At 38.5% G+C, this 20769-nt stretch overlaps 2 protein-coding genes across 18 annotated transcripts in view; one reads left to right on the top strand and one right to left on the bottom strand.

The window, feature by feature from the left end:
- The window catches only part of LOC128887126 (calcitonin gene-related peptide type 1 receptor-like), a 121364-nt gene that overhangs the window by 53677 nt on the left and 46918 nt on the right, over positions 1-20769 (top strand). The window lies entirely within an intron of this gene.
- LOC128887123 (UDP-glucosyltransferase 2-like) lies at positions 1159-19782 on the bottom strand. Of its 7 annotated transcripts, none has more exons than XM_054142633.1 (6): positions 19649-19782; positions 17842-18441; positions 5715-6134; positions 5035-5266; positions 4530-4755; positions 1159-4057 (listed from the first exon to the last, which is right to left on the bottom strand). In XM_054142633.1, the coding sequence occupies exons 2-6, from the start codon at positions 18241-18243 to the stop codon at positions 3778-3780; spliced, it is 1560 nt and encodes a 519-aa protein (XP_053998608.1). In that variant the 5' UTR covers positions 18244-18441; positions 19649-19782; the 3' UTR covers positions 1159-3777. The 7 variants fall into 7 exon arrangements, with proteins under 7 accessions (XP_053998608.1, XP_053998607.1, XP_053998606.1 ...); XM_054142632.1 differs by lacking the exon at positions 19649-19782 and adding an exon at positions 18729-18856; XM_054142631.1 differs by lacking the exon at positions 19649-19782 and having other exon boundaries at positions 17842-18844.

The following is a 20769-nucleotide window of genomic DNA, read 5'->3' as shown; positions in this document are numbered from 1 at the left end:
CATAATATTTCATCACGACAGATGCCCTTTTAGTGGCTTCCGTATTTGGACAATCGATAGATAGGTATTATATATCCAGAGCTAGATTAATATTTGATGGACCCCCTCGTAAAAATATTACATTAAAAATGATTTTAAATACTTATTTCTTGTAAGTTGTTTCGTTGCATCACTCATCGAGAAATTGTGATTGTAAAAATGTAGATAGCCTAATTTCTTCGCCACTCGAAAACTCTTTTGCTTTAATCTTACATTATCTTTTATCTTGTGTCATTTATTAAAATTTTACCTGATAAGAATAAGTCACCAAATTATTCTTTTCCTGTTTATTCCGATATAATAAATCGATCTCATTTATTCTTTCCTTTTTCTCTCGAAAACTACCAAAAACAAGCTGAGCATTTCTCGGCGAATAGATACGTGAAAACTGCTTCAACGTCTTTCCGATCGATAGGGGAACCTATTGGTTTCGAGACGCCTCTTACATTTTTCTTCCTTTGGTTCCCTCAAAGGCAGAAATTTCTTCGGAACAGAAGTACTTAGACGAAAGTGGAGCATCCTTTGCATCCCGAACAGACGAGAGACTTACGTATCCTCTCGAGACACAGCCCATCACGTGCCGCAGTACTTATTCCTAGACGGTTAATGAAATTGCCGATAAAAATAAACACTTCGCCGCGGATTAGAAATCGTGATAAGGATCGATCAAAATTCAAACGTCACTTCTGTCATAAAATTTTTTTTATTTTTTTCAGTTACTTCTCTTCGCGATTAAACTTATCCTTCAAATTGTCGTCGCAATTATATAGATTATATAGATTACTGTGAATTTATATGTCACGTCGACGATAAGACTATGTAAGTACAACAGCAATTTCTGTAGTGACAACTACTTAACCTTGAGATGTTGCCATTATCACTGACCTCATGTATATTTAGATATTATCAGATTTCTTTACCGAATTGAACGATCGTAAATGATACCAATTCCGAATAATTCTATTTTGAAGTGACTCGGCAGAAAAGTATACTTCAGATTAATATCGATACGTGATTCAGAAACGATGATTTTACTTCTATTAGAAATACTCCCTCTTTTTAGTTCTCTTCAAAATTGAAATCAACGTTCAGACCTGTTATGGAAAAGGCTTTTTTAAAAATTGTTTTAACGGATGCTTTATTTCTTTCATTTCATGTACTTCCACGAGGAACGATAAAAACATATTTAACAAAAGAAATGCTTAATTGCAAAACAATTGCCAATGAAAAGAATACAAGTAAGTTGTTCTAGTCTTACCTAATGTTATGGGAAAATCTTGTTTCGATATTTCCTTCCTTTCAGTAAAAAAAAAAAAAACTTATCAGACGTAACCTAGTTTTCTTTTTGTTGTCGTTGTATTAAACTAACGACTTGCTGCCAAAAAAATGGTCCTCGTGATTTTTATTATACTTTCATGAAAAAAAAAGGGGTCGTTTTCATTTCAAAATGACGTAAATAAAATTATCACTATTTCAACTGACTCTTACCATTAAACTATTTAAAGACGCGTTCGAAATATTAATTTGAACGATCGAGCCACGAATGGCGCGAAAAGCTCGACGACTCGATTGGTTCATTCACGCGAATTGTGACGGTGCGAAGATCGGGCGCGATAAACTTCCGATGGGACGATGATTTTTTGTACGTTTTTATCTTCGTTTCACGAGCGCTTCGCTGTCGGGGGATCCGTTCCGTTTCATTGGCCGACGGCAGGCGAATCATAAATTGCTGTCGGCTGTGCCGTGGAAAATTGAAAAGTTGAAACTCGTTTCGCATCGTCGGCTGAAGCGAATTTTTCCGAAGTTGCGCGCTGACGTTGATTTTTCCCGTGACTGTCCTTTTCACGAGTGGAAAACGCACCGAGCGGATACGAGCTCGATGCGACATGTGTCAGATCAGAGAAACAGATACAGTTATCACGGTCTGTCCGAAGCAGGCTGTACGTATTTTGCATTGTCATAAAAAAAAAAAAAGAAGAGAAAAACGCTCCTTGATATAAAACCGAGCGCAATTCGTCGGGTGCGCGACATTTTTTTAAACAGAACGTTGAATTTTTGAAATCGGCTGCTTCCAAATTGGCAACAGCTGCGAAGTGACTAAATTTGATAAGATTATAAAAGATGGCGGACACACCCGGCTTTCATTAACTCATACTTCACTTTTGTTCTAATAATAATCATTTGTGAAATGTCGCGAATGTCTAGTTTTGGTCATGGTATCTTTTTTTCTATTAAGTTTCCACGCACGATTACTAGACTGCGTATTTGATGCATTTATGATCTAAACGAATGTAATAAACTCATGTTAAACGTAATCGAAAGGTGTGTGCACTTACGCGATATGAAATTACAATATAATTATATTAATTGTAATGTACATATATTCAACATACATTACGTAGATATATTTTATATATGTTTTCTATATTATTGTACGGGATACACGCGTAAACATTCGCAGTCTAATAATTACAATTTAAACGAACATTTGATATTATTATCTGAACGTGAAGGCAATACGAGGTACACATATATATTTATTTACGTAATAAAGTAAAGTGAAGCACCAATTATACGACACGATACGAAATAAGATTGCAGGTCTAATACGTTCTTATCAATCACTCGGTACGTGACGGTAAGTCGTATAAGTATCTTTTTACCTCCCTCAAAAAATTTACTTTCAATATCCAACACCAATTACATCGCACTCGAAAAAAGACAGATGGTTATTAGACTTATCATCGTCGAAGGTATTAACGATCCTCTCCTGAACATTAGTTATGTACACATTTTCTTCGCTGTAATTATCTATTTCTGTATTGATATCTTGGAACAGAAACACAATTTTATCTTTAAGAAAATTGTTTATTTTAACGTCGCGTGTCGCACGTGACGACAGATAATAATTAATAACATACTCGAAATTAAAGTTAAAATTTACAAGGCCTATAGTCAGGAACACGCTTAGTATTTTATTTAAAATATTTAAAACGTATTTATGTTAAAAAATTGTACTAGACGAATACGCAGATGAACACCGAGGAACTTAGCTCTTTGCAGATCCTTTCTTGCATCGCATATAACGATTGGAACTTATCTTAGCAGAGGCACCCACTCCATTTCCTTTTGTTTTCAAAAATGGTACGTGCCTCGTACGTTCTTTGATTTATTGCTTCCCATTCTATTTTAGATAGAGGCTAACATATATACAGCACACTTTTTCGAAACGAATAATAAATAAAATTGCAGCGATCCGCTTTACATTAAAATTATAAATGAATCTTTACAATTTGAAAGCAGTGCTCGCTCGTTAGCAAGTAAAGTTGTTTCGTTAAATTCATTATAAATTTTTTCGCGGTACACACGCGCACCCACTTTCGTCCTGGCGTGAACGTGTCACGTCACACTCGTTGGGAAGCACTGCTGTGATATTAAAAGAATATTGAAAGTATACAAATCTATACTTCAAAGGCAAATCAGGTTGAATTCAAACCTTTCAATGTTTGGAGTAAACAAATTCGATCGTATAATATTGCGTTTTATATCGTTAAAATATTACATTTCCAAAGTTCGAACTCGACATAGCTTACCCACCCCCGGAAGGTAATAATTACTCGTCCGTTCTTCCTTTCTAAGTTTTAAGTAAAATTTAAATAACGAAACCTCGAGTCTAAGGAAACCATCAAAGAAATTCGATCGATATCTCGGTGCATCAAGATAGAAAAATGGAAGTGTTTATGAGACTTTCTTCGCGCGCGACACTTGTTCAGTTGGGCTCACTAATTTGTAGATGAACCGCAGCGCCGTTATCAGGAAGACCACTGCTAGAAGCGCAACAAGTAGGAGGAACGCGGCAACGTCCAGCGACGCCACCTGATACCATGTCAGATCCATAGCAGGCGATCTGAGTGCATCTGGACCGTGTTTGATGATGTATTCGATCCAGTAAATCGCGGTGTCCATGGCGCTCAAAGGTCGGTCTAAGAACTTGGCAGATACCTTCTTCACCGTTTCCCTGGAACGAAATTAACGTGTTGCGTAAATGTATTTCGACACAGTTGATACTTCGCCTGGCAGTTCTCTTCTTTCCGACAAACGGAAAGTTTAAAATTTAGAAAATTCTATTTTCCGCTTCGTTGCCCCAACACGAAGGTTTACTTCATAGATTTTAATTTTCAATTTCTATTTTCAATATTTGCACTTTCGATTTGTGTTTATGAAATTTCAACTCTCAATTTTTATCATCTAGTTTAACATTTATAGCTTCTAATAATTGCAAATTCTATTTTCATGTCTGTATTTCTCAATCCCTGTTTATAAGTTTTTTTTAATTCCATGGATTCTATTTGCAGGAACCAATCAGCCACGCGTTTGATCGTTACCTAACGATGCTCAATTTCAGCAAAACTAATAACAGGGACGTTTACTTTCACGGCACGATTCTGAAGTCTACTTGGAAAAAAAGTATAAAACGAGACTCAATTTACCGGTATATGGGATCGTGTAGAATGGCATGCAGAGCCTGGTCCATTTTCTCCTGGGTTAGGGTGTTAAGGTCTAATCCTACTGCAATCTTGTTCCGAACGTAGCTGTTGATATTGATAAATTGATCGGCAAACAGTGGTATACCGACCAGTGGGACGCCATAGTGAATTGCTTCCTGGGTCCCCATAAGACCCCCATGAGTGATGAATGCTTTTATGTTTGGATGTTCTGAAAGAGTAAAATTATTTCAAAATGTTCTCTCTCTCTCTCTCTCTCTCTCTCTCTCTCTCTCTCTCTCTATCTCTATATTTCTATCGTCTGTCGTCTTCTTTAATACACGAACTATTATTGCAATAATAATTGTAGAAGTAACAAACTCTATGTAACGTCACCTTAGAAATGAATTTAATAAATTTAAGTTTATATCAAATCGTCACGTTCGTAGGTTTCGAGGAATTTTCAATTGAACTTCGTTTATTTAATTCTATTTTACTTACTACTACTTACTCAGAACTTTGACCTGCGGAATCCATGGCAACGTATGAACGTTTTTCGGCAAGCCGGGCGGCAGTTCGTTCGGATTCGGAATTTTCATCAGAACTCGAACGGGTGCTATCTTCCCTAAAGAATTGTAGAATATATCAAGATACTTCTGCGGGAAGGATTCGATCTTCACCATCGAGCCAAATGTGAAGTAGACGAATCCATGGGTGCTTTCGTTCATCCACTTTTCGAGGCTCTGGAATAAGTGGTATCATCGTTATTTTTAAATTGTGGAATATATACTCCTTATACTCCTTAATATATACTCCTTTAACTATTAAAAATGCAGTATAGAACAGAAAGAAAACAAGCTAATTGCTTGTAGCTCAGATGATGTAATGAAATAGTCTGTGAGTCGCAGGACAAATCATATGGCTTGAACGGCAAGTCAGGCAAAAACGATTAAACTACGTAACAACGTGTTAACTATTCTCATCAGAAACGTAATGCGGTGAATACTATGAATTCTTGGCAAACCTGCCTACAAAAATTGAATCCAAATAAAAAATTTATTTTACTCTACAAATATTACACGAACTTTATTTCCAATGTTAAATTATATTATTGCATAATCTGTGCATTTATTTGTAACTGTTCACCGAGTCATCGTTCGACGTTAGAAACGAAATGCGGTGCGTACTTACAGGTGGTAGCTCCACCCCCTCTTCCTGAACGTGCAATCCTCCCACTTCGATTAACGCGGGCGTCATAGCCCTTATACCGTTCATGGATATGTGAGAATTGGCGAGAATCATTGAGACGCTCCTCTCCAGCTCCCTAATGTCCGGTATACCGGGACCAAGGTACTTCCTAATGATCTCGTTCTGCTCCTGCGTGATGTAATTGAAGTTCCACTTATTGTACAGGGTGTGGACGAAATTGTGCGTTCTTTCCCAGAAGTTCATATGGGAAGAGTAGTCGAGGAGATTGTTTGGCACGTACGCCAGGTTCTCGGGATTGGCGATTATGTCGTTGCTCCATGGGTAAAGAACCGACGAACTCACGCCCACTATGGGCACTTTCAATAGGTAGCCGAGTGCCGCGAAACAGTGAGCTCCAAATATCTGGAAATTATTTGAATGACCGTTGTATTAGTCGTTTGGTGTAATTTCTACTGAGATTTCAAGTACAATACTCCTTTGGAGTATTATTTTTATTGCAACAATTGCGAAGGTCTCGTTGAAATTGAAAATTGAATTAAGATCGAGCGATTAATAAATGAAAATCATTAAACGAGTATTAGATGGACGAAATCAAAGATGTATAGTGGTTTTATATATTGTATATTTGACCTGAATATCAAGTAGAACATTCCTATGGAATATAATTTTAATCGACGCGTATACAATTTTAATTCAATGGGCTGATTCTTCGATTGATGAAAATTAAAGTAATTGCACAGCATCTATGTATGAACGTAATCAAGCGAAGAACACAGCGACGCAATCGTTTGTCTTAATTGTAATAGTCAAGTGATTAGATTTTTTCATAAGATAAAATTCCTGGAAATCTGTCTCAATCGCATAGGCATTGCATAACGTAGTACGTAATACTTGCGAGACATCGTATTCTACAGTGCGATACCAAGGTACACGCAGTGCATTTAATTATGAAAACAGTAAATAATGTTTAAGACTGCATTACTGCGTTTGTCAAATTCATAACTCACAAGACACCTGAACCTAAACGACGATTTACCATTCCTCCATCCAACGTGAAGTACGCTTTCCTTGCAAATTGAGGATATCTTCACGTGGAGGATATCGAGAAGTAGTTAAACAATTCCACCAGATCCCAAAGAGGAATCCTTACCTCGAACAGAAGCAAATCGTAAGGTGGATTCTTCGGTGGATCTCGCGCTAACTTTCGTATTCTTGGATCACTTAAATCCTGGCAGTCGTCGTTCCCGAATTTCTTGCCCACGACGTGGCCTGCTGACCATTGCGTATTTAAATTCATATTACCTATCGCGTTGTAGGTCATGTTGTTCATAAACCCCGCTTCTATGGGTAATGGGACGATATCATGGTAATTCGGGAACGGTTTCTTAAGAGGATACTTCCCTATCACGTCGACCCGGTGGCCCTTTCTAGCCAGATCCTTTAGCAGTCTCTCGAACATCACGAAATGGCTTCGCCCTTTAAAGGCAAACACGGCCAATATTCGATGTCCATCGCACATCGACACCGCCAGGCATAAGAAAACGACGGATAGCAGCTTCATTTCGATCTTTATTTATACAAGATCACAGATCTCCGAAGTTCGAGTTGATTCAAGCGTTGTAAGCTTGATAGTTTGCGACACACTTCGATCACATCGATTTTGTTTTCGGATAAAGATGTTCCTTCGATATCTCTCCTGTTCTCACTTAAGTTAAATTTCTCAGAATTTCGAAATTCATTCAAAGGAAATAAATACAAGACCTCGAAGACACTGTGCTCACTTCGTCGACACTTGCAGAAGAGAAGGACCTTACATCAAGGGCCAACTTGATTCGAACGTTTATATTCCAATGATTCGTACTCTTTCCTATTCTCAGCCACAATTAACGCTCCAACAATTACGAATTGCTTTAAACTGCTCAAGTTTACCACCTCCTTAACGCGCCGTTTTGCAATGCATATAGTCTTGATATTCTACTGCTAAAGAAATACTATCGTAGTAGAATCGGGAATTAAGTGACATGTAGTGACCGAGGCGTCTGATCGAGTTAGACTGATGCATCAGTCATCTGCGGCATGTGTGCCAAGGTGCCTTGACTCTCTCACGCGTACAGACGACTGCAGCGTCTCGATGATGGGCGATCGTCAGAGATCTTTGTGTGGAATGACTGCTGGAAGTGATGGCACGATCGAGATATGACCTCAAATCACTTCGGACTATGTCGAGTTAATGCGATCCGCCCGACATTCGGGCACGTGCGAATCACCGAGACATGCGAACTTTCGGGTTTCGGATGTAACTCGTTCGGATGAGTTCGTAAGGGATCGTACTAGTTTGGATGAGTGTCTACCGACATTCCCTGAATGTCGTTTAAGCGATTAAGTTGTAGTGTAATGTATAAAGATAATATTTGTAACAAAATTAATATTTCGAACGGATTTATTAAGAATGAATTGCATTCGAAACAATTTTCATACTTATTTTATTGCACGCGTTTGGATTGCTCTTTACATTCAGAATAATCAAATTTTTAATATATATAGATAGAATTCAGAATAATCAAATTTTTAATATATATATTAAAAATTTGATTATTCTGAATTCTATCTATATATATTAAAAATTTGATTATTCTGAATGTAAAGAGCAATCCAAACGCGTGCAATATATATATATGCAATCAATCTTTAATTTGTGAAGCAGAGAAGATAAGAATGTAGAACCTCGAGGAAATATTAAATTCAAAGATAGCAGAGACTCGTTAAATCAAGAATACTGGCGTAAGTAGAAAAAAAAGAACGAATATTTATTACGAAAAATATATTCATACGTTGTTCCGTTCTTTTTGTTCTACTTACGCCAGTATTCTTGATTTAACGAGTCTCTGCTATCTTTGAATTTAATATTTCCTCGAGGTTCTACATTCTTATCTTCTCTGCTTCACAAATTAAAGATTGATTGCGAGTAATTATTTTAATTTTCGAGTTAGAGTAAGTTATTAGCTAATTGAAAATGGCGAACGATCGACAGTCATCGATCAGATAAAATTCATACCAAAGTTCATGGGCTCGAAGTAAATCATGATCGAACCTTTGTTGAATGTTGTATCAATTATGAAGTCGACTAGATAAGATATCAGGCTGACAACTTGACAGTAGCTTCACTTTAAATATGTTGCAACACGTATCGATAGTTTAGACACTTAATCTGGTTTCCAACATTCAAAAGCAATTTAAATAAAAGAAAAAATAATTGAAACGTACGGGATTGGTCGTGTAGGTAAAGCGGTCTACTGTGGATCCGAGGATCGTGGGTTTGAATCCTCGTGCCCTTACTTTTCGTTTAGACTCTTACATTATTTTCTATTACAAACATTATGAACATCATTTCCTACTACAAACATCATGAACTAATGAATAATTCGAGTAAAATCCAAGCAAGAAAGAGTTAAGCAGAATAATTTAAAACCAACATCGTCCACGTAGCTTTTCTCTCTTTACAACATCTCTTCTATTAAATATTGAAGAAGCTCAAAGTCCCTCAAGAATCATACATCATTCTCGAATCCCTTTTCATAAAGTTCCTGGTGCATCCAACACCACATACATACTATTAGAAACATTAGAAACCTATGAATAATTCGACTCAAATCCAAGCAGATTTCATACCTCCATGATGATCAAGTCGTAAGGCGAGCCCTTGGGTGGATCACGTACGAGCTTTTGTATCCCAGGATCTGCTAAATATTCGCAGACGAGATTACCTGCCACCTCAGCCAAAACTTTAGCCGTTGACACTTTCCCTTCTGTCAAGAGGTCATGGTAAGTGACGTTGTTCATGTAATTTACTTGGACTTTAAACGCGACCAAGTCCGTGTAATTGGGGAACGGTTTCTTCAATGGAAGCGTGCCTATCACGTCCACCTGATGGCCCTTTTTTGCCAGATTCTTCATCAGAGCTTCGAACATTATGAAGTGGCTCTTCACATTGAACGGAAACACGCCCAGTATTCGATATCCATCGCACAGGGAGAGCACGATGCACAGACAAATCACTCCCAGCAGCTTCATTCTGAGGCTTTTCAATGTTCACTTCACTTTGGAGATTATCAATTAGAATTCACGAGTAAATGTCAACCAAGGGCAGTTCGATCGTTATATACACATTCCTCTTCGCATTGGATGCGAAAACTCGAATCTCTTCTGATTCCCACTGTAGGATCACCTATGGCAATTAACCTTTGGTAATAATTTTGGTGCAACGTTTAGAAAAGGAGAAAAATCAGAGCGTGTCAATCCACTCCACTCAGATTAGATGTTAGAATGTGTCAACGGCAGAAGTTGGAATGACCGAGTCAACTTCAGGCATTTATTGGCTTTATGGACCTATGGTAGCTTCGATACATACAGCAAGGCATATCGAGTCATACTGGTACTGTAATCTAATAGTATGGTTCGGTCGTCGTAGATAAATCCTTCGCTACAATATTCGTGTAGTGTGACAGAAGAAAAATGGTATCTAATCGTAATGCTTGGAGATTTTTGATAGCGTCAATCTTTTGATTGGATATCTCAATGAGCTGAGCCCCCTCTCACGCTTTCGAAGTGGTGAATACGGAAATTACCAATTGTTTTGTTAAGGGGTAACATCACTCTAGAGTCTAGAGGTTGAAAGAAGGTCTAACTTTGATCATTAATTTTGAAGGTATCGCAAAAAGAATAGGATTTCTTTTTACTAGGTTAATTTAGCACATACTGAAATATAAACAAAAATTGTTGTACTATAGTTTTAGTACAAAATGGCGGCGACGAAGCGAGTCTCCAAGATTGACTTTTTTTTAAAACGTCTTCAATGTTCGTTATCTATTTAAGCGATTCGTGTACATTTTTGCGATCACGTCGCACGTGATTTCCGCGTGACTTTCGATTAACCGACTCCAAGTTTAAATTGTCTCATTCAACTTTGTTGTGTAATGTTTCATCATCGATGGGGCTGATACGTTTAAATGCCGATAACTTGCAAGCGTCAGTCTCAGATTAAAGTACTCAACGGGAACAATTTTTAAAGCTCATTAGAGACTACTGTTAAACGACGCCCCGACAAAACTTTGCACGGCCATTCACAAGGGTGATACCATCCCTTAGATTAGAAATTTAATGTAATATAAGCATTCGTTGGTTCGGTTTAACTGAAATTGACATACATTTAATACAGTCTCGATATATTAAAATTGATATAATATAAATAATAAATCAGCTAAATCTATTTCCATAAAATATTGTTAAATAATATGAAGCTGAGTTCGAGGAAGATCAGGCTCAAATTTTCCTTTAAACAAATCGAATCGATAATTAGAAATTTTCAGTAATATATTCATGTAATTGCTAACTGAAACATCGAAGAGCGCTCTAACAATTAGTACGATCCCAAGCTCTTCTTATAACGTTTCATAAATATTTGAACATTGGAAGATAAATGTTACTATTTGTGTGCATAAAAATTCTCGTGGATAATGCGACGAATCGAAACGAGGTTGGTTATTAGTAATAATTCATCACATAAAAAAATCCACTCAGGTTTACATAACGAACGAATGACTCGTAAAACTCGAAAATAAAAAATGTAATCGCTTGTTTTAGCTATAACAGTGCAAGTTTTTGAAAATGAAAATGTCACAAGCCCTTATCTCGAACGCTATTGTTTCCTTTTTCATTGTAATCTTTTTCAAGCTTTGTATATATTTATTTATCCACTCACATGGAAATATCAGTTCGTCGACGCGATGCTGTTAATCAAAGTCCTAGGAAAAGAAACATGCGCTCCTGGCGATCATTTCTTAATTTGATTTGACGAAACTAAACAAATTGCACGGTCCCACACCCTAATCTGTATCTGATTTCGAAAAGAAGCTCAGAAGCTATCCAGCAAGAATTGAAAGCTCAGAAGTGTAAGAAATAAAAATATTCCTTCGCGTCGTTGAAGAAGAATTCGTACCTCGAAGATAAACAAGTCGTAGGGTGGATCCTTGGGCGGGTTGCGCACGATCTTCTGTATGTCAGGATGTGCTAAATAATGGCAGAAGTCGTTTCCACATGGGCCTGCTACCCAACTAACTGGGTCCGCTTCCGTTTGGATGAAGTCGTAGGTTAGATTATTCATGTAAGTCATCGCTCCTTGAAACACGACGACCTCCGTGTAATTTGGATACGGTTTAGTAAATGGAAACTGCGTAATCGCGTCCACCTGGTGGCCCCTGTTTGCCAGATTCTTCATTAGCCATTCGAACGTCGCGTAATGGCTCTTCCCTTTGTAAGGAAACGCGCATAATATTCTGTATCCTTCGCACACCGATAGAATCGACCAGAGGCAAATTATCGCTGGCAGCTTCATCCTTGATTCTTCTTTAATTTCACGTCACTTTGGAGTTCGTGTAGATCGACTATTCGCGAGTGAGCTTATGTTCGTGGCAACCTTAACCCACGGCAATCCAAATATTTCCTTTTCCTCTCGGATATTACGTGCTCGACAGGACTAATCACAAGGCTCTACTAATCTCGAATTTTTCAAATTATACAAAGTTCATTTTATCGAAGGAGTCCAAGAGTCTCCTCCTCTTGTCCAAGAGTATCGATTGAAACTGACCTTCTGCAGTGAACTCAGAGTTCACTGATCGCTGAGTACGTATTATCCTTTGATTAGAATCCAGAGTACCACACAACAAATTTTAGAATCATCGAATGGAAAAATTTGAATCCTTGGTAGTTGAACGTGGAATGAAATCAGAAGTCTTGGCTGTGTTTCCAACGTTGGAAGTTTACATATTACTGTTCCGCGATACGCGCGTGTTTACTGAACTGATGAGAGTTCAATTGACCCTCTTCTATGGATGATGAAGCAGTTCGAGAAACACTGGTGCAATGATCGACTAGCTTCGCACACTCGGCGATAATTTTAATGTTGTAATGTCTGTGTTCTGTTGTGATAAGATAGGCATAGCAGTACGGGGTGATTAAAGGAGCATGTTTGTGTTGAACCGATAGACTATTTTCGTCTTTATCGACGTGAAAGTCATGCTATGTTACGTTAAGTTTATTAATCGTGTAATCACGACATTTCGAGTTGTTATTATTCGTGGTATCAATATTCGATGGTTGTTACATGTTGGTCAACATGAAAACATGTTGTTCGAGGTCCCATGGAAATGATCGTTACAGACTTCGATGACTCCAGGTTTGGTCGATACTAACGTGGACCACGACAAATATTTTCTGCGTTTGATTGAAAGATTTATCTAGTATAATGTACGTAATTGTCCACGCGGAAAACGTATATCCCGATCAATGTTAGTGTAGATGAATTCTGATTGGCAAAATCTGTGCCATTCCCATGGGACACATAGACGCACACGTAACGCAGAGAATACACAAATAAATATGTAGACGATATCTTCGTAAATATTGCATTAATCATTTTAATATTTGACTACTATGACAAGCTGTATAAAAGAAACCACGTCTAATTTTCGGAAACGACACCATTGAACTATTCTTTACCAAGTTGGACACAGCGCGAAGTTAACACAGAACAGTGATCGTTAGGTTGTCGCAAATGATTTTTTTTTTAAATATAAACAAGAACGAATAAATTTACAAGATCTCGGAGAAGAACTCATACCTCCACGATGACCAAGTCGTAAGGTGGGTCCTTGGGCGGGTTCCTCGCGAGCTTTTGTATCCTTGGATCCTTCAAATTCTCACAGATGTCGTTTCCAGCCAGCGTGGCCACGGAGGTACTGACCGGTAAATTTCTTAATAACATTGTTTCGCCATACGTCATGTTGTTCATGAACTGCCTGATACTTTCCAGCGTAACCAAGTCCGTGTAATTCGGGAACGGTTTCTTCAATGGAAACGGGCTTATCACGTCCACCTGGTGGCCCCTTTTAACCAGACCCTTCATCATTGGTTCGAACATCACGAAATGACTCTTCCCGGGGAATGGAAACAATCCCAATATTCGATACCCATGGCACATCGATATCGTTACCAAAAGCCCTACCGTCGTCAATAGTTTCATCTTCGAGATCCTTTAGTATGAATTCACCTTAGAGATCGCGTTTAACTGCCGCGTAACGACTTCTCGCGGCGCGAACTCGGCTTCGATTCAGGTAAATTGGAAACACATTGAGTTCGTGAGACGCTTTTCTTTTATTTAAACAGGAGGACTTGGGTAGAGCCCTTTTTATTCTTCTTGTTGTTTCTCTGATTTAGACAGAAGGACTCGGACAGAGTCTTCTTTATTCTCCCTCTATTTTCTACAATTTAGACAGAAGAACTTGGGCACAGTCCTCTTTATTCTCCCTTCGTTTTTACAATTTAAACAGAAGAACTTGGGAACAGTTCTCCTTATTCTCCATCTATCTTCTACGATTTAGACAGAAAGTCTTTTAAGCACAGATTTGGCACTAGGTTTACCTGCGGAGCAGCCTACCTCTCGCCGAGGGAAGTAAAGAACGACTGCGATCTTACGATCTACTTGGGTCGATTGACCATTTCAGCGTTTACTTCAAAGTTATCGCGACCATCACTTGCCTTGATAACCTCCAAGATTATTGCAGGGTCCGGAACCTATCACGTTACATTTGATACTGCGCTCGTGTTGTGCTTGGATTGTCACAGATAAATTCGACCTTCCAACGTTCGTCACGATAGGATACTCGACATCACGGTGTTCAACGAAGAGAATGAAATTTTCGTGACGTTTCGTTGTGTATTGGTTGACTCTTGAACGGGGGATTCCAGACGATAGAAAAGTGTCTGTAGCGCGTTTGGGCCGACTGGTAAAGTTCGACTCGAAGGGAAGAGTGGAATTGTCAATGTTGACGTGGACCGTGTACTATGCGTCACGAGAGATCGAAAATTGTATTGTATTATGTTTAACATGCTGTGTTTACGTGTCCAAACCGTGTATTTAACGAATTCAGCGATTTCGTAACTGCTGTTTCGACGATGACTCGGTTTCTTTTTAATGACACGTTTGCACGCCGCCACGATTTTCAGCAAATTACGAGTGACATGCGACCAATCTGTAACATGTCACGAAGAATTAGAGGGAACACACGTCTCGATATTCTATTCCGAACTATTTGTTTTACACGTGCTGTGTTGCTTGATTCCAAGTGTCGCGATTTTTATCAATTTTATATTCTAATCGATTAAATTTCGACAAGTCTGCATTCTAATCAGAGTAGCATGAATCAATCGTTATATTTTGTGGTATCTGTACAGCGTCTTAAACTATTCAATTTTTTATTACAGCTACGGTACATTTTAATTAAAGGCATATTTGTAAATCAGTTTCTTATTATTCGTATTCGTACTTAATCAGGTTCAAAGTGAGAGTTGACCTTTGGCCAGATCAACTCCATCGACTATTAGAATGCCAACAAGTTTCGATTTTTACCTGAGTAGCTAAAAAACGAATTTCAAAGTAGATCTTTTATAAAAGTAGTAAGCTTAAGTATTTTCCTCGTTGCATCATTCCTAATCATGCACGTTGGAAAATACGTGGAAAATAGAATTCTACCAAGAAGAAGATAGGCAAGCGTATTCGAATGTATCATTAAAGAATTTTTAAAATTAACATAAAATTCAGTACGGAAAAATAATTGAAGCCTCCGCGAAACGTCTCATTTGCCAAATGGTACAAGACGTATATTATCGCCGACCCCTAATACATTTCTGCAATTATGCGCATATCTCCATTTGCCGTGGAATTTAAATTCGCCCATAAATTTACTAAAATTAGATCATTCATAGTCATTTCAAGGCGCAACAATGCGAAAGTTCAACGAACGAATCCATCAAGAAAGAACGAGTTTCATCGAAAGGAAGAACGTACCTCCATGATGATCAAGTCGTAAGGTGGATCGTTAGGCGGGTCATGGACGATCTTCTGCACATCTGGATTGCCCAAACTGTGGCAAACGTCGTTTCCCGCCAAATTGGCCACGACGAAACCCGCGGTTGTTCGCGTCAAATTTGCTATTTCGTCGAACGGCAAGCTGTTCGTGTACACCCTGGGTGGCTCGATTACGACCACGTCCGTGTAATTCGGGAACGGTTTCTTCAGAGGTAACGTGCTTAAAACCTCCACCTGATGGCCTCTCTTGGCCAGATTTTTCATCAGAGGTTCGAACATCATGAAGTGGCTCTTCGCATTGAATGGAAACAGGCCCAATATTCGAAGTCCGTGACACGTCGATGCCATCGCCACGAGGCAAACGATTGGTAGCAGCTTCATCCTCGGATCTTGCTTCTTTAATTTCACTTCACCTTGGAGCGACAGTTCAGCGTTCGAGAAGCCTTTCTGGCGTTGACAAATTTACGGTAAACCTACCCGGTCGAATGATCGTTTTCAAACTTTTGTGTAGAGTTCTTCTACACAGTGTATTTTATCCAAAAATTAAGAACTGTTTAAGTTTTTTAGCTATCGATCTAACTGTCTTCTGGTTATAACGCAACGAGTTTTAAGAGCACACCTTTCTTTGCCATTGGATCTTTCACTCGGACCTCTCTTCTCGTTAGTATCAGCTGTCGAGTATGTCGTCTCGAACGTTGATCATTTCTTCTGAATAAATTAAGGGAAACTGCAGTATGGAATCTCTGGCTTACGGGCCACACCACTCGATTACTTTTTCCACGCGACGCTTGTCGTTTAATCGAACAGATCTGGGTTAGGTTCGAGTTCCCATGCTTAATGGAGGAACACTTCGAAGCTCACTGGCGTGATTATCTTGTAGTAGGTTGAGAGTGTCGTTCATATATCCGACGTTACACCGAGCACGATTTTTTTCATTGCGATAGGGACGCGATATCTAACTATAATATGGAAATATGTTAACGATCGTATCGCTCGAGTACAAAACGTAACAAACACTTTGATCATCGACACTACATTGCTCCATATTTGTGAAATTATGGACTGCGGATTCATCGTTATTGGCAATTAATTAATCGGTTATCGCGACGCCCCCCAAATTCGCTGTTTAAAGTTCGTAACGCGTGTCAGATTCAGGTTTGACGAGTTTAATTGCATTTCACGTGACAACTGTTTGGCTTCGCTCGAATATTAATATCAGGGGGACTGAAAAGTAATCAAAATGTCCTCGAATTGGAAAAGTTTTACAATAAGGTAGTCGACGGACTTTTTTATAAATAAAATCGAATGACTGCCTCTACGCTGACAAAAGTTATTTAAGATTTCTTTAGCAAATAAACGTTGATAAAAGTTTGATTACTTTTCGGTCTCCTTAACATATAATGGAAGCTCGTAGAACGAAGGGAAAAAGTTGTACGAATAAAGGATGGACATTTCGTTAGATGAAACAATGTTTTAAAAATGTTCCAAAGAAATTTCTCTCGTGTCTAATACAGTGGAAAATCAGAATCCACGAGTGACGTATAGAAGATAGCATTTTGTTTATATGTCTGTGACAGTTAATCGCAATTTAGTTATTTAATTTAGACAAACTTCTTTGATAGACGTAAAAGGTGCGAATATTTATGAGACTGACTGTATGGGTTATATTTTGATACTTTTGATTATATTTGAGTATGGTCAAACAGCCGTCGTGTAGCGCATATCTTTTGTAATTTGCGTAATATCTTTGCGTGTTTGAATTATCTGACAAAGAAAGATTTCGATCGTACCTGTTACGTCTAGCTTGATAAATGCAAACAATCGAAATTAAATTAAAGCTTTCAAGATTTTATAAAGATTCGATCAGCGATGCGTGAATATTCTTAGCTACTCGAGTAGGGAGAAGTGCTTGCTAATCTTTTTATGAAGAGGAACCGTTGATCGATTTTTATATAATGAAATGCGAGAAGATTGCAGCAAGGTAGTACGATATTTAACGAGCTGGGATTCGAATCTATGTGAACTAAAATTTTTGTTCAACTCTCGTCATAGCGGACAAATTTTATTTTTCAATAAACATTCACAAAATTCCCAGGAGAACGTACTCGCATACCAAACAATTCAAACATTCAACAGTATAACGTTACGATACCGAATAAATCTATAATAATCTCAAAGAAAAATTACCTCCATAACGATTAAGTCGTAGGGCGGATGCTTGGACGCGTTGCGTACGAGCTTCTGTATCCCTGGATCGCCTAAATATTCGCAGACTGCGTTTCCTCCTATCGTAGAAATAATGGTACTCCCCTGGGAATGCGCTATCGTACTCATCACGTCGTAAGACATGTTGTTCATCAAGTCACTCCGCGACTTTAACGCGACCAAGTCCGTGTAATCCGGGAACGGTTTCTTCAATGGAAACGAGCTTATCACGTCCACCTGATGGCCCTTTTTGGCGAGACTCTTCATCAGAGGTTCGAACATTATGAAGTGGCTCTTCGCATTGAATGGAAACAGGCCCAATATTCGATATCCGTGACACGTCGATAATATTGTCCAAAGGCAAATTATCCCTAGCAGCTTCATTCTCGATTCTTCTTTAATTTTACTTCACTTTAAAGTTCGAGTAGATCGATTATTAACGAGTGTACTCGATCGCGACCGTGACACTTAATCTTTGCCAATCAAAGCTTTTCTGTTCGATAATCGTACAATTCTTATAATTTCACGATGCTCATTTTATCGAATTTCCGGTGAGCACGGAAAGCTGGAAGTTCTCTCTGTCTGCAAATGAAAATGTCTCACAGTTAGAAAGAGAAAACAAACTGTGGCACCCTATATATCTGATACCCCTATCTCTGTGCTTTTATTAAAGTGAATGTAAAATGTATATGTTATTATTAAAAGTGTAGACGATGATCGTGTATCGTTAACATAAGAATGATATAACGATGCCTCGGTAGACGGAACAGGGTATGGTATTATGATTTTCTTTCTCTTTTTAGCTAGGTCTGGCTCTCCTACTCTATCTATGATATCTCCACGTTCTTTCTACTTTACTGTCGCTTCACCTTTGATTTCGACTTGTTGACTATTCATTAGTGATTTCCGTTTTCACTCGGAGAGAAATTACGTTAACGTTAGAACCAGTGACCCGGGAAGAATCTATCAAAGTTACGTAATAATTGAATAAATGTATGTAAATGAAACTTTTCAATTCGATCTTCAAACATTGTAGGAAGCGTTTTACCGCACTACGAGATCAACACTGGACGAAAGACCGATACAAAATGGAAGCATCTGCACTTCGAGCGAATGACGAAATTGGATGACAACTCTCTTCTTCTATGCGTTAAATAAACATGATAGTTATGCGGTAGACGATATCGTCTGTTGACATCGTAAATATGCATCGAAGTAAATTATCACTCCATAAGCTTTCGTTGCAAAATTTTGCTTCGTTTGCGTGTCACGCGTATCATATTAAAGCTTCGGTCGGCACGTTGAATCTAATAGAGAGTTCATGGGAAATCGTCCAGGTAGAAAAGTTTCGGGAAAGTGTCCAACACCTGTGAAGCATTTGTCGCGAGGTATTATTAAACGAGTGCAATAACGTTGCTCTGTATAGAACGACGAAATTAACGGGTGGAGTGCCAAGAGTGGAGAAACGTGAGAGATATTGATCGATGGGTTCTTATAATTTTTTTTAAACTATTCTAATTTCCACATATTTATAAGTGAGTAGATTATAAGTACTATTTTACACTAAAGTGTTCGATATTTAGAAATTTAGTTTATTCAATTTTCCCTGTGCACAGCAATACTCGATACTTGGATCGCGTAAAAGTGTCGACTGTCCAGGTACATAGTTCAATCTTAAAGGACACTTTTTGTTCGGCACAGAACTCTGACACAGTCTTCGTCCGATTGTTATCGTCACGATGAATTCCCACCAAATAAAAACAAAACTGTGACCGAGGTTCTAACTTACAATCTATTTAATTTGATCAGCTTTTCGACAGGCTCGGCTTGGCACGATTACTGTCGAATCGTTGCAAGCCGTACAACGTATCACGATGCATATGCAGGTCCGTTGGTGTACTGTACGAGTGCTATACATCGTCGCAGATAAATTCGTCCTTCAATTGCTTGACTAGTGCAACGATTATAGTATCAGCATTGGCAATATAGACTGACCATACGGATTTTTATAACGACCCTTTTATCGATGCTTAAAGCGGGGTACTCGATACAAGTAATTCCGTTTATATCACTGGTCTTGCAAAATGCGATTGCGACACGTCGTTTTTCATGAAACCTTCTAGAAAAGTATCGATCTTGAAAAATATCGGAAACATGAACTCAATCTTCAAAGACAGTATCTGCAGATAAGCCAAAGGTAGATATAAACAGATTTTTTACTTCTAATGTTACGCTACCACACCTCGGTCGTTTCCTCGGTCGTCATCGTAGCGGTTTCTTCCCTTTCGACAAGTTCCTTCGTCATTTCTTCCATCTAATCGCGTCTCGTTCCACTTGATTTAAATTCTCTATGACGATATCGATAATTCACTGTCGCCGTCAGTCGCGATGACTGAACAGGGTGTATCGCGAACAAGAGGAGAACCTCGAAACATTCGTAGCTAACGTTTCCACTCTCGCCATCGACATAACGATATTAACCGCTTCTGGGAGTAGCATAAGTGATCTTAAAAGCAACGAATTTTTAAACAATTTACCGGTGGAGCGGATGACGCCTCAGCCACGAGTATTTTAGCGATCGAATTATCAATTTTCCTCCAAAATTCCGGTCCATGGATTCAAATCACGTTTAAGCTATGTTCCTGGATTGTACTTTTTGGAAGAAGTATTCTCCTCGCTCTTTGCGTCGATTGCTGTTTGGATTTTCAGGCAAAAGTGAAAAAATATTAAAAGTAAACTTTTACGGTTGCTGTATTTTATTTCCCAAGAAATTACTTCGAGGGCGTAGCTAACATCGTACATTGAATTTTGAATATATTCATGCGAATTAAACGAAGCCCAGGAAGCTTCGTGTCGCATAACGTGGTTGAGTAATGGGGACACTTTTTACTGCCAGCAGGGATGCAGTTT

Source organism: Hylaeus anthracinus, unplaced genomic scaffold (assembly GCF_026225885.1).
Source record: "Hylaeus anthracinus isolate JK02 unplaced genomic scaffold, UHH_iyHylAnth1.0_haploid 11985, whole genome shotgun sequence".
NCBI classification, from domain to species: Eukaryota; Metazoa; Arthropoda; class Insecta; order Hymenoptera; family Colletidae; genus Hylaeus; species Hylaeus anthracinus.
Note: the sequence above shows the minus strand (reverse complement) of the source record. Positions and strands in the feature narration are given on the sequence as shown.